Source organism: Suricata suricatta, chromosome 16, assembly GCF_006229205.1.
Source record: "Suricata suricatta isolate VVHF042 chromosome 16, meerkat_22Aug2017_6uvM2_HiC, whole genome shotgun sequence".
NCBI classification, from domain to species: Eukaryota; Metazoa; Chordata; class Mammalia; order Carnivora; family Herpestidae; genus Suricata; species Suricata suricatta.
In genome coordinates, this window is record NC_043715.1 from 32314893 (window position 1) to 32330023 (window position 15131).

Sequence of the window (15131 nt, forward strand, 5' to 3'; positions counted from 1 at the left end):
GGTCCCTGCACAAGGCTGGGGACTCAAAACTCCCCCCGGGTTTTGGCTCCAAATGTGAGGCTGCAGAGACATGCAGAAAACTGAAAAATAAATGTAAAAGGCCTTTATTGGGAATGCTCTCAGGCAAGGTTCCCTGGTCTGGACAGAATGGGCCAGAGAAGTTGCACCTGGGGGTGGGGTGGTGCGTTTTTATGAGGTTGACTGGGGGGAGGGGGATATGGAGTATTGGTATGTCCATATATGGTAGTTTTTTTGTGTCAATTCCTTGTTTTGGGTGAGGACAGGTCCGGTTGTTCTTGGTGGGAAGGCTTGGTGAATGGTCTCCTGGGAAGTTTCCAGGTGGGGCCCTTGTTGCCCGGGCTTCTGAAGGTCACAGCCACCTCCAAACAAAGGTAGAATTCTCCATTACTGCAACAAGTCTAACAAAGTTAGTTTTGCTTGGTCCCAAGTTTTTGGTTGTCTTTTCTTTCTTATTAAGTTTACATATTTATTGGGGGAGGCAGAGAAAGGAAGAGATTGAGGCTTGAATTCATGAACTATGAGATCATGACCTGAGCCAAAGGACATTTAACCTACTGAGCCACCCAGGCATCCTCTCTGGTTATCTTTTTAAGAACTGTTAATCTACAAGGTCTGTGGAAGCTCAGTTTTAGTTTTATGGGTGGTGTGTGTGTGTTTGTGTGTAGGGGTACTGGAAAGTTATGTAAAATGTGTTGCACCTACGGGTGGGAGTATAAAAGTTAGAAAGCCATTCACTTATTGTCATCTTCTACTAGAATGTAAGCTAATGGGCACAGGGATTTTTATCTTCTCTGCCTTGTCCCCAGTGTTATTGTTATTATTATTATTGTTATTTTGAGGTGGGCATAGAGGCAAAGGTAGAGAAACTTTTAAGCAGGCTCCCAGAGCCCATCAGGAAGCCCTATCTCACCACCCTGAGATCATGACCTAAACCAAAATCAAGAGTCAGGTGCTCAGCTGACTGAGCCACCCGGGAGCCCCCATCTGCTGTGTTTTGAGCAGTTTCTGACACACATAATTGTTAACTGTAGGAATGACTAGGGGTGCTTGCGTCGCTCAATTGGTTAAACACCTGACTCTTGACTTTTTTTTTTTAATGTTTTATTTATTTTTGATACAGAGAGAGACAGCACGAGAGGGGGAAGGGCAGAGAGAGAAGGAGACACAGAACCGGAAGCAGGCTCCAGGCTCTGAGCTAGCCGGCAGCACAGAGCCTGATGCGGGGCTCAAACCCACGAACGTGAGATCTGACCTGAGCCGAAGTCAGAGGCCTAACCGACTGAGCCACCCAGGCGCCCCTGACTCTTGACTTTGACTTATGTCATGATCTCATGGTTCGTGGGTTGGAATAAATAAATAAACTTAAAAAAAAACCAACAAGAATGAATGAAAGAATGTGTGATTGGAAACACAGGCAAAGGATAAAAGGAAATGCGAGGGAGAGAAGGGACGGTGAGTGACCGGAATCGAGAAACTTACTAAGGAGAAAAAAACAGTCAAGGCAGTACGTGGGCCTGTGCTTCCTGCCTACAGGAGGCGCTGTGGGCCTCCTGTGCTACGCTGGGCGGGCGCGCTGCGGTGGGCGGGGTTTCTGGGGGCGGAGCCTCAGGCGCGCAAGGCTAGGTGGGAGCTGAGAGGCTGGAGGCCAGACGCGCCAGAGGTCTGAGGGAGAGAGGTTTCCTGAGGGAGAGAGCTTTCCTGAGGGAGAGAGGTTTCCTGAGGGAGCAGTGGAAGTACTCCTCGGGCAGGTCAGGTAAGCGTCCGCCAAGGGCCGGGAGGCCTCACGCCGCTTTCCTGCAGCCCCCGTGCCCCAGCCATCTCCTGGATGGGGAGCTGCGGGAGGCTGGGGTGGGCCGGTGCCTCAGAACCTGTGTGTGGGGTCCTTGGGGGCGTCAGTTTCCCCAGTTGAGAAGTGGGCTGGTGGGCTGGAAGCATTGCCTTACGACAAACCGGAAGCTCCAGCAACCTCTCCCACCTTCCTGGCCGTCCTTTTGCCTTCTGGCTTCGGAGTGTCCTCATCGTAGCAGGTCGGAACTCTCTGGATCTGCCCTTCCCTAGCCTCCCTGTACCTCCTGGGGAGAGCGCTTGCCCACGTGCTGTGGCTCCAGTTCCTGCCTTCCTCCCCTCTTTGCCCTCGCAGCGGATTCGGTGATTGCGCCAGGCTTGTGGGGGCAGGCCTGCGTGTGAATCTGGGTAGGCCACCGACGAGCTGTGGTGGGCAAGTCACTTTACCTCTCCGTGCGCCCATTTTGTCATCCCCCAAATGAGAGATTAATAGAACCCACCGTAAATGAGTTAATGTAGACAAAGGTTTGGGGCAGATAAATTTTCCCGTTGCAACATTTCCAGAAGTGCCTCCGCGTCTTAGCCTCTTACCACGCAGTCATAATTGTGCTTCAGTGAGAATCTATTTGATTGTTTAATGTTTGATTAACAAATAATTCCCAGGAGGGCAGGACAGTGCTCTGACCTGCTTACCCCGTGTGGAGGAGCCGAAGCGAGGGCTGGCTCGGCTGGGAGTACTGGGGTGATCCAGGCGAGTGTGCCCTCAGCCTGAAAGAGGCGTTCGAACACGGATGGCTGGGTCGGGTCTTACTTGGGAGTTCAGTGTCCGGGAAAAATCAGTTAAGGTCAGTATTACTCTTGAAGGAAGGGTGCCTGGCGGCTCAGCGGGAGGAGCATGTGACTCTTGATCTTGGGAATCCCGAGTTTGAGACCCCATTGGATGTAGGGATTACTTAAATATATAAACTTGAGAAAAATATGAACTCTTGAAGGAGTTGAATCTTCAAAGCGGCAAACTGAAATTGAGGGGTTTGGGGTTTTGTTTTGTTTTTGTTTTGGGCATCTTTGTATTCCAGCTTTGTCCCAGTCGCAGGAGCAGTGAGAACCACAAGGCTACGTCCTGTTTTCTAGTTCTGCACTTAGTTAAGTGTTGAGAATGCACTGGAATCCCCAGCTCCTGCGTTTCGGTGGGTGACCCCTGGCTTCTAGGGTGAGGTTTTATTTTGCCAGTTCCCATGACACGCTGACTTCTGGTAGGAGAATTTATGTCCTCCTTAGACGTTTGAAAATTGACAACCAAAGTATTTTTTTATTGTACTTCTAAAGAGCTGCAGAAGATCCCATTACCGTCCTATCCTGTGATTTTCCTGTGCGTGTTGTAATCTTATTTTGAGTAAAATCTAGGAGTTGGAGATTTCACTCAGGTTATGGAAGTTGGATGGCAGAGCAGCTATCTGGTCACACTGAGCCTCACTGCCCAACCAGGAAGGCTGACTTCACTTTTTATTTTATTTTTTTATTATTATTTTTAAAGAATTTATTTTTAAGTAAATAAAATCTCTACACACAACATGGGGCTTGAACTTAGAACCCCAAGATCAAGATTTGTGTGCTCTCCCAACTGAACCAGCCAGGTGCCCCCTGACTTTACTTTTTTTTTTTTGAACGTTTATTCATTAAAAAATTTTTTTTTCAATGTTTATTTATTTTTGAGAGACAGGGTGAGACAGAGTGTAAGCAGGGAAAGGGCAGAGAGAGGAGACATAGAATCCAAAGGCTTCCGGTTCCACACTGTCAGCACAGAGCCCAACGTGGGGCTCGAACCCACAGACTGAGATCATGACCTGAGCTGAAGTTGGATGCTTAACCGACTGAGCCACCCAGGCGCCCCTGTTTATTCATTTTTGAGAGAGACAGAGCATGAGCGAGGGAGGGGCAAAGAGAGAGAAGGAAACACAGAATCCGAAGCAGGCTCCAGGTTCTAATGTTTCTTTTTCTTTTTTTTATGTTTTTTATTTACTTTTGAGAGACAGAGAGACAGTGCGAGCTAGGGAGGGTCAGAGAGAGGGAGATACAGAATCTGAAGTAGGCTCCAGGCTCTGAGCTAACTTTCAGCACAGAGCCCGACGTGGGGCTTGAACCCACGAACCGTGAGATCATGACCTGAGCCGAAGCCGGACGTTTAACCGACTGAGCCACCCAGGCGCCCCAGGCTCCAGGTTCTGAGCCAGACGCAGGGCTTGAACTCATGAACTGGGAGATCATGTCCTGAGCCAGAGTCAGCACAGAGCCGGACACGGGGCTCAAACCCATGAACTGTGAGATCATGGCCTGAGCTGAAGTCAGATGCTTAACCAACTGAGCCACCCAGGTGCCCCTATTCTTCCTCTTCCTAACCTCCGGCAACCACCGTTCTACCTTCCTTTTCTATGTATTTGACCTCTCTGGATACCCCATTTAAGTGGAATCCTAGTATTTGCTCTTTTGTGACTGGCTTCTTTCATCTAGCTTAATGTCTTCAGGACACATCCCTGTTGCAGCATGTGCCAGATCTCCTGCCTTTTTAAGGCTGGATAATACTCCATTGTATGGATATACCACATTTTGTTTATTCATTCTTCCATGATGGACCCTTGGGTTGTATGCACCTTGTAGCTCTTGTGTGTGAACTGTGGTGCCACAAACATGAGTGTACAAATATCGCTTGAGACCTTCCTTTCAATTCATTTCAGGATATACCCAGATGTGGAATTACTGAATGATCTGGTAATTCTATTTTTATTTTTTCAAGGAACTAACATTTTGTTTTGCACAGGGGCTGCCCCATTTTACATGTCCACCAACAGTGCACAAGGCTTCCAAGGTCTCCACACCTTCACCAGCATTTATTATTCTCTGGGGGTTTTTTTGATAGTGCCCCTTATGGGTGTGATATCGTTGTGGTTTTGATTTGCACTTTCCTTACAACTGGTGATGTTGAGCACATTTTCATGTGCTTTGTGCTGTGCGTACATTTTCTTTGAAGAAATGTCTACTCAAATCCTTCGTCCGCTTTAAAATTGGGTTATTTTTCTTTTTATTATTGAATTGTAAGAGTTCCTTGTAGGTACTGAATGCAAGTTCTTTATTAGATGTAATACCAAGTTGGTTTCCATATAACTAAAAATTACGTTTTTAAAGGTGAATTTTAGGGACACCTAGGTGGCTTAGTGTGTTAAGTGTCCAATTCTTGCTTTTGGCTCAGGTCATGATCTCACGAACGTGAGATGGAGCCCTGTGAGATGGCTCCCGTGTGGGGCTCCACGCCGAGCTGGGAGCCTGCTTGTAAGATTCTCTCCCTCTGCACCTCCGTTGCTCACACATGCGCATGCGGGCTCTTTCTCAAAAAAGGGTGAATTTTATGGTGTGTGAATTATATCACTTAAAATAGTGGGAAAATTCCTTATTTTGGTTCTTCTTTTTCCTCCTTATTTTAATGCGTTATTAGTTCTCCCTTTTTTAATCATAGACATCTCAGCATCTTTCTGGAGGTAGACAAATGCACAGATCCTTAAGGAAAAGGAAACCGTCCTCGCTGGCCCCAAGTCTGGCCTTGGACTGTGTGTCTCAGCACTGCCGTGTCTCCTTACCAAGCCATACATGGTTCTAAAGGAAGATGGGACACCAAAGTGGGACTGAAATCAGTGAAATAAAACTCATGTTTGTTTGTTTATTTCATTACTCATTGCCACAATGAGTTACTGTGAGTTTTAGTTCATACTTTCTGGTGGAGTTCTTGAGCCAACAGCCAACAAAGAATTCTTGAGACATCTGTGGTGCAGAAAGGTGATTTTATTAAAGCACGGGGACAGGACCATGGGAAGAAGGAGTTGCTCTGGGGTTGTGGGGAGTGACTGAGTGTATACTTTTAAGTTAGTGGGGGTTAGGGAGAGTTTAGGTCTCTAAGGAATTTGAAAGCAAGCCTTTTGGGACCTTTAGGGCTGCTGTTAAGATAAGGTTACTTTTAGTCTTTACTAAAACAAAAACCTCAAGGAAGTAAGTCAGGCATGGATTGCTTGGCAGCAAGGTCCCCGCTTTGCGTGTTTCAGTGTCAGTGGGCTGCAAGCTGTAAGGAGATTTAATTTAAGCTACATTCCTCTTGCCTTTGTTACCCTCATCACTTACCTCTTTTCTTTATCTCCAACCCATGTGACTTTCTGCCAGTGTTCCTGCATCGTCTCTAGAGGTTGTGTTGACTTAGGTGTGTTCTTTACCAGAGACATAGAGTTGGGAGGGCATCTCAGGGTTGTGATGAGCTGGTCTGCAATGTTGTGTTTGCTTCACAATTGGTATGATGGGATGCAGGGTGCGGGTTAGAGGCAAGCATGGCTGCTCGTAAAAGTTTCACAGGAGTATTGATACTGTGCAGATGGTTGTCTAATTTATTCCTTAAAAAAAGCAATTTATTCTTCTAGGGCTTGAGATGTCTTCGGTGGCCAAGCATCCAAGAAGACAATATGGAACATCTGCTAAAAGGTAAAGTGAAGTATTCTTTAAATATGTGTGTTGGTCTTTAGGTGTTCCCAGAGTAAAATAGCAAAATTATAGGAAGATATAATACAGATATGAAGATTTAATTTTGGTGATAGTTTTTGATTTTTAATTTTAGTTTATATAATTTGAAAAATGACGCTTTTTTGAATCTTCTAGTAAAACAAGTAATTCTTTTTTTTTTTAACTTTTTATTTTGGAATGTAGACTCCTTGGAAGTACAGTAAATATTTGTTTTTAAATATTCAAACAACACTGAAATGCAAAACAAAAAAATGCAAATTTTCTGTAACCCCAACCTTGAGCATTTGCCACTCGATATGTGTTCTTTAGGCTTTTTTGTTATTATTGTTAGAAAAATCTGTCAACAAGTTGATCTCTCGATTTTTTTGTCTGCAAACTTAATTGTATACTCAACATTTTATCTCTGTAATCACCAAAACAGATACCATCAAATCTTTGTAGTTTTTTCCCCCCTGCACTGTTGTTTTTATACATTGCTTACAGGTTTGTGGTCTTGTTACTTCCAGAGAGCTGGGGCTGGGCCCACAGTGGCCTACTTCTCAAACTTAGGGATGCCTCAGAATCAGCTGAAGAGCTTGCTAAAATGCAGCTTCCCAGGCCCTATCCCTGCTGGTTTTTCAAGTTTAGGGCCCACACAGATGCACGTTTAATCTCACAGCTCAGGTGTCTCCTGCTGTTGGTGTTGGAACCACTTTAAGAATCTTGTAATAGCAAATTGTTGGTACCTGTTACCTGAGAAACTGCTCAGCCTGTGAAGTCTAGCCACACCCAGCATTCATGGCTAATTGTGTTTGGTTGGAGTCAGGGTGTGAGTAGGTGAAGCCAATGTCGGTGCTGCTGTAGATCTGGGTGCGCACACTGGTCTCTGGGCTGGTCCCCATGACAGCCCTAGTGTCCAGCTTACTGGCTGTCTGACAGAGAGGAGGCTCCCCTTGGATATCTGCTAGGTGGTGCTGAGTGAGTGGACAGAAGTATATTTGCTTTCCACCAGCAGAGCACATTTGAAGTGGTAAAGAAGCAGCAGTCATGGACTATATGTACCAAAGGAAAGTAGGGGGAAAATGTAAAAGGCAGAAACACTGAAAATCATAGCTGTTTTGGACCATGTACTAGTTTTCCTTTCTGCCATATTAAATTATCATACATTTTGCAGTGTAAAGGGACACTTTTGTCACCTTACGGTTCTGTAGGTCAGACGTGCAACATGGGTCGCACCAAGCTAAAGTCAGTAGTCTGTGTTCCTCTCTGGAGAAGTTGTAGGGGAGAGCACATTTCCTTGCTTGTTAAGAATGTTGGTAGAATTCAGTTCTTTGCAGTTGTAGGATGGAAGTCTCCCATCTCCTTGCTGGCTATCAGCTGAGGGTCATTCACAGCTTCTAGAGGCCACTGGCATTCTTGGGCTTGAGACCCCCCTCCCTCTGTCTTCAGAGCCAATTCCTGTCAAGCTTCAGATCTCTCCTCCAACTCCTCTCTGACTGCACCCAGGAAGATTCTCTGCTTTTAAGGACTGTTGTGATTAGATTGCACCTATCCAGATATGGTATCCCCATCTTGGAGTCTGCATCCCCAGATGCGGTATCCCCATCCTGAAGTCTATGTCTGTAATCATGTCTTTGAAGTCCCTTTTGGCACATAAGCTAACATTCACAAGCACTAGTAATTTTCATGAGAATGTATCTATAGGCCATTCTGCCTGCCACAGGCCTTTAGGACCAGTGGTCTCAGTAGTCCCTGAGAGCATTACTCCATCATGGGATAACGTAGTTACTCTATTTCTTCTTTTCCTCTCCTCTCCTCTCCCCTCCTCCCCTCCCCTCCCCTCCCCTCCTCTCCTCTTCTTTCCCTCCCCTCCCCCTCCCCCTCCCTTTCTTATTTATTTATTAAATGCTTATTTATTTATTTTGAGAGAAAGAGTGTTGGGAAGGGGCAGAGACAGAGCAGGGAAGAGAGAATCTCAAGCAGTCTCTGCTCTGTCAGTGCAGAGCCTGATGCAGGTCTCAAACTCAACAAACCATGAGATCATGACCTGAGTCCAAATTGAGAGTCAGATGCTTAAGTGACTGAGCCACCCAGGTGCTCCTTTATTTTTTTAATAAAATTTTTTTAATGTTTTGTTTTATTTTTGAGAGAGACACAGCGTGAGCAGGGGAGGGTCAGAGAGAGAGGGAGACACAGAATCCGAAGACAGGCTCCAGGCTCTGAGCTGTCTGCACAGAGCCCGATGCAGGGCTTGAACCCACGAACCATGACATCATGACCTGAGCTGAAGTTGGACACTTAACCGACTGAGCCATCCAGGCGCTCCTATTTTTTATTTTTTTAATGTTTGTTTATTTTTGAGACAGAATGCGAGCAGGGGAGGGGCAGAAAGAGAATGGGGGACAGGATCTGAAAAGGTCTCCATGCTGACAGCAGAGAACCTAATGCAGGGCAGGGCTTAAACTCATGAACTATGAGATATGAAGTCAGATGCTTAGCAGACTGAGCCACTCAGGAGCCCCAGTTACTTTACTTCTTTAATTTTAAGATGCCATTCATTTAAAACAAAAACAAAACCTTTATATTATGGAAACTTTCAAGCATAAACAGTAGAGAAGCCGTGTGATATATCCCTGTGTACCCATCACTTTCTTCCAATATTACTGACTCTTGGCTAGTCTTGGGTCTAGGCTTGCTCCTCACCCCAGCTTGAAATTATTTTGGAAAAAAAATTTTTTAATGTTTATTTATTTTTGAGAGAGAGAGAGATTCGAGCAGAGGAGGGGCAGAGAGAGACAGTGAGACACAGAATCCAAAGCAGACTCCATGTTCTGTGCTGTCAGTACAGAGCCCTATGTGGGGCTCGAACTCATGAACTCTGAGATCATGATCTGAGCCAAAGTTGTATGCTTAACTCACTGAGCCACCTAGGTGCCCTCTCAGCTTGAAATTATTTTTTTTGTTTTGTTAAAAACAATTTTTTAAACATTTATATTATTTATTTTCGAGAGACAGAGAGAGACAGATCATGAGCAGGGGAGGAGCAGAGAGACAGGGACACATGGAATTGGAACACTCAACTGACTGAGCCACCAATAAGAGCTCTTTATTTCAGTCACCATTACATATAATATATAAAATTATTATATATATAAGTTATTGATATAATTATTGATATCACAGATATCTAGACACTATTTACTTTTAAAAAATTTTTAATGTTTTATTTATTTTTAGAGAGAGAGAGAGCGAGCATGCACATTTGAATTGGGGAGGGGCAGAGAGAGAGAAAAACACAAAATCCGAAGCGGGCTCCAGGCTCTGAGCTGTCATCCCAGAGCCCAACATGGGGCTCAAACTCATGAACCACAAATCATGAGATCATGACTTGAGCTGAAGTCAGATCCTTAACGAACTGAGCTGCCTAGGTGCCCCTTTATAGTCCCTTTTATAAGGAAAATGAACAGCATTAAATGTATATATTGTTGTAAGAAGGATCCCTAATTTCAGATATGAAAAAGAAAAAGTGTAGGTTTTATATTTGAGAAAAATACAGTAGAGATGTTCATAATTGACCTTGAGTAGCCAAGAAACAAATGATGAAAGACTATTTCAGTTATTAAAGAAGGATGGGTACATTTTAGAGATAGGATAGGATAGTACATTTTAGAAAGGCCCATTAGAAAAGGCTTAAAGTGGGGGTGCCTGAGTGGCTCAGTTGGTTAAGTGTCCAACTTTGGCTCAGGTCATAACCTCACGATTTGTGACTTTGAGCCCCCCATTGGGCTCCATGCTGATGGTGCCAAGCCTGCTTGGCATTTTCTCTCTCTCTCTCTGCTATTACCCCATGTGTGTGCATGCTCTCTCTCTCTTTCTGTGTCTCTCAAAATAAACTTAAAAAAGAAAAGCTTAAAGTTAAATCTTTAACACTATGTGTGTGTGAACTATCTTACATATTACATGTAATATCTTACATATCTAACGTAATATGTTTTGTTTTATGATAATATACCAATATATTGGGGTTTACATGAAATATATAGAAGGGTAAAAGCACTAAAAGTAATTTTTCCATGTTTATGCAGCATTTTTTAAGGAAGAGAGACACATGACCTGGCAGACATGCATATTCTGAATTGCTGGGGAGGTACATTCCAGAAGTGACTGTAGGGTGTAGTGAAGACAGCATTTGACTGGGGGTCAGGATATTGGATTTAAGGGCTGCCTACTGGTTTACCTTGTTACCTTGAGTTTCATTGACTTGTGTTTTAAAAAAAATTTTTTTTTACATTTATTTATTTTTGAGAGACAGAGAGAAACAGAGCGTGAACAGGGGAGGGACAGAGAGAGAAAGAGACCAGAATCTGATGCAGGCTCCAGGCTCTGAGCTAGTGGTCAGCACAGAGCCTGACGCGGGGCTCAAACCCATGAGCCATGTGAGATCATGACCTGAGCCGAAGTCAGACACTCAACCGACTGAGCCCCCCAGGCACCCCTGACTTGTGTTGAATGGATGGATAAACCACCCTCTTCACTCCCTTAGCATTAGTGTACTCCCCTCTGAAATGCAGAGCTGTCTGCCCCACCCAGCGTAGCCAGTAAAGATGGAATAGTAGATATCCAGATTGTATGTTCTGTGAAGGTGGTGTATTGGCAGGGGAAGCCAGATGTTCTAGGTTCTAGCTCGGATGCCTAACTCCTTAGTACATGTTAACCAAACAGTCTTCGGATTTCCATTTTAGTTCTTTGTTATCAGGAGTGAGGGAGGTCTAGATGTTCTTTCCACTGAAAGATATGTTGAAAATTAATGAATTGGTCCTTGGGCTCTGCGGGTTGGGTTGTTGTGAACTGGTTTCCTGGACCTGATCACACCTCTGTGATTTGGGAAATTACCAGGCTTCTGTACTTGCAGAGCTGAATACCTGTGTAGACCTTTACCAAAGTCAAGATTACTTCATGGGGCCTGTTTAGCTAACGTGGGCTTTACTGCCAACCATCTGAAAAGTACTGCAATTAGATTTTTCTTGGGGAAATCCTGGATATCAGGAGTTAGGAAATCAGAAATTGCTCATGAAGATAAATTCCCTATTTTGTATTCCCCAAATATTTTTTAGTGTCTTGGGATGAGATTTTCCTTGTTAGTATAATCTCTCTTTTTTAAAACGTTCATTTATTTATTTTGAGAGAGCACGTGAGCATGGACGAGTGGGGGAGGGGCAGAGAGAATCCCAAGCAGGCTCCGAGCTGCAGCATAAACCCTGACACGGGGCTTGGTCTCATGAACTGTGAGATATGACCTGAGTCGAAATCGAGAGCTGGATGCTTAACTGACTGAGCCACCCAGGCGCCCCCATAATTAGTATGATCTGAATATGGTAGAGGATGTGCGCACACACACACACGTGTGTGTGTTGTGTATATATAACATTTCTAGTCACATTGATTCACGAAAGTTGTTCCCACAAATCAGGTATGACCATGCAAATGTTTTGAAGAGTGTGGCATTCACTCCAGTGCTTCCGGTACTGGAACCAGGATCCAGTACTTCCTCCTGTATGATCTTAGGTTCCTTTCGCAAATGCCACGGGACCCTGAAAACATTAGAATATATTCGTTTTCTAGGACCTGCGTAACGAAGAACCACAAACTAAGTGGCTCAAAATGACAGACATTTATTCTCAGTTCTGGAGGCCAGAAGTCTGAAATCAAGGTGTCAGTGGGATTGGTTCCTGCGAGAGGCTCTGAGGAGATCCTGTTCATGCCTCTCTTCTAGCTTCTGGCGCGCAGGCAGTGCTGGCCATTTCTTGGCTTGGAGCTGCATCCCTGCAATCTCTGCCTCTGTAGTCACATGGTGTTCTCTCCCTGGGTCTTTGTGTCAGAATTTCCTTCTGTATCCAAATTTCCCAATGACACTAGGTTTTGGATTAGGATCTACCCTAATCCAGCATGACCTTATCTTGATTACATCTACTAAAACCCTCTTTTCAAATAAGGTCAGTCATGGGTTCCAGGGGTTAGGACTTAAACATCTCTTTTTTGGAGACCCAATTCAACCCACAACAGAGAGTAAACTGAATGTTTACAGTGGCACTTGGAAATTGTTTTACCTTGGAGGAAGTAAGATTGTTACTGAAGACTCAGATCACATATCCTGTTGTCATATTGTGTTTGAGTTTGGTTGGAGCAGGGATGGTGTAATAGTTCTTGAAGTTTAAGGTCATGCTCTTTTTAGCACAAAAGAGAAATCTAAAAGCACTGAGTACTTTATTGTTCATTTCTTTTTTTAAAAAATTTTTAAATGTTTATGTATTTTTGAGAGAGAGGGAGACAGTGTGAGCAGAGGAAGGACAGAGAGAGGAGACACAGATTCAGAAGCAGGCTCCAAGTTCTGAGCCGTTCACACAGAGCCCAATGTGGGGCTCGAACCCATGAACCTCAAGATGATGACCTGAGCTGAAGGCTGACACTCAACCGACTGAGCCACCCAGGCACACCCCTATTGTTTGTTCCTGATAGTTTTGAATCACTTCATTTTTTTTCCCTTAAAAAATTAAAAAAACTTTTGGTACCTGGCTGGCTCAGTCAGTGGAGCATATGTCTCTTGATCTCAGGGTTGTGAGTTTGAGCCCCACGCTGGGTATAGAGATTGGTTAAAAATAAAATCTTTAAAAGAAATTTAAGAACCTGTTTATAGCAGTTTTTACCATTTGTGTTTGTTCTTTGGGAATGCCCTTAATTCCCACTGAGAATGCCTCTTAAAGATGGTATATGGTATAATTGAGTTCAAGATCTGCGTTGGCTTTGTAACTTTGTTTTCTTGTGTACTTAAAAAAAATTTTTTTTTACATTTATTTTTACATTTATTTATTATTGAGAGACAGTGAGAAACAGAGCATGAATGGGGAGGGGGACAGAGAAAGAAGGAGACAACAGAATTCGAAGCAGGCTCCAGGCTCTGAGCTGTCAGCACAGAGCCCAACATGGGGCCCGAACCACGAACTGTGAGATCATGACCTGAGCTGAAGTCGGACGCTCAGCTGACTGAGCCATCCAGGCACTCCAGTTGTGTGCTTTTTTGAGGGCTATAAGCACAGAGCCCAACACAGGGCTCAGTTTCACAAACTGTGAGACCATGACCCAAGCCAAAACCGAGAGTCAGATGCTTAGGTGACTAAACAACCCATGGGCTCCATGAGGGCTAGAAGTTTAAATCATATGCAAACCTGTCCTCAGCCCTGTGGGGTTAGTAATGATGGACTCTCTTACTTGAGGAATTGAAACCTTCTAAAGTGTTCTGGACATGTTTAGAGCATGCTGTGTATGTACTGGGCTCTGGGTGAATTGAGAAAGGACACCATTTTGAATGAAGTTCATGCTTAACAGATTTTAGATGCTCAACAATTACTTATCCATAAATGAAATTGGATTCTTTTTAGTTGTCCCTGAGCACTTGTTGAAGGCTGCCAATCAGGTATAATGATGAGGGAATCCCTGATATCTTTAACTGAAAAGATCCCAAAGGGGAAGGATTGAGAAAAAAATAGACCCATCCAGGGGCGCTTGGGTGGCTGGGTCTGTTGAGTGTCTGACTCTTGATTTCAGGTCAGGTCATGATCCCAGGGTCAGAAGATGGAGCCCGCTTAAGATTCTCCTTCTCTCTCTCTCCTTGTTCCCCTCCCTCTCCCCTGCTTGCTTCTGTCTCTCAAAAAAAAAAAATAAAAATAAAGTCGTCTGTCTGATGTAGCAGGGTATTCTGTCTGTCCATTTACACAACAACCACTCATTGGGTTTTCTAGCACTTGTCGCTGGTTTCAGGTGATCAGTTAAGGCCTAAAAAGTATCTGATTTGACATAAAAGATCTCACTCCTGTTTGTCACCTGCTAGATGACTTCTGATTACTGGTGTCAGCATTTTTTCCTTTTATTTTTTCAGTTATGTTTATAAAAGGGATGTTTATAAAAATGCAATAAAATATTCAACTTGTCAACCCAAGTAAACATGTTATACAGAAAAAACTGTTGAGGTTGCCGAGAATGAGTATGAGCTCCCAGGTTCCTTGTGGGCAACTCAAAGTGTCAGACGTCAGTGCTTGATAGGCCCTGGCTTCTGGGTGTGGGTGAGGAGGTCCTAGTTCTGGTTCCTGTAACGAGAAAGCAACCCTCCAAGACTTCACTGTCTTCATGTGCTAACTGAGAAGGGCTGGGCTCTGTGAAATCTGGAGGTCTGTGGGGTTTTGTGTTAAAAAAACAATCATTCATTTAAACAAATTCATTCTGCGGGTCAAGCGCTGTTCCGCCTGCTGGGGGAAATGTTAAACAGACAGATAAAAATCTCTGTCTTCTAGAAGCTTACCTTCCTGCTTGGGATGAGTTGATACACAAATAAGTAAAAATATGTAGTATGTGGCCAGTGCTCCTCAACACTGTTGGGGTCCTCAAACAAGGGAAGTCTGAGAAACTGGCTCAGCCAAGAGGAGCCTCGGGACACCTGAAGACAAAATGGAGTGTGGGATCCTGGATGGGATCCTGGACCAGGAAGGAGACAGTGGTAAAACCTGAGGAAATCAGAATAAAGCGTAGGCTTCTTTCAATAATAGGGTATCCGTATTGGCTCACTGGTTGTAACAAATGTAGCCCAAGTGTAAGACGTTAGTAATAGTGGAAACTCAGTGTAAGTTACGTGTGAGCTATCTTATATAGTACCATCTTTATACTTTTTCTGAAAGTCTAGAACTGTTCTAACAAAGAAAGTTTATTTTTCAAACGTGTGTGTGTTGATGAGTGACATGGAG

The 15131-nt window shown here is 44.1% G+C and overlaps 1 protein-coding gene across 1 annotated transcript in view; it reads left to right on the forward strand.

Annotated features, from left to right (window-relative positions):
• The first annotated feature begins 1692 nt into the window (after positions 1-1692).
• Positions 1693-15131, forward strand: part of LOC115280589 — a 37324-nt gene continuing 23885 nt past the window's right edge. The window contains exons 1-2 of the mRNA XM_029925579.1: positions 1693-1774; positions 6261-6321. Coding sequence (XP_029781439.1) covers positions 6269-6321 — 53 coding nt within the window. The 5' untranslated portion in view covers positions 1693-1774; positions 6261-6268. The remainder of the gene's footprint in view (positions 1775-6260; positions 6322-15131) is intronic.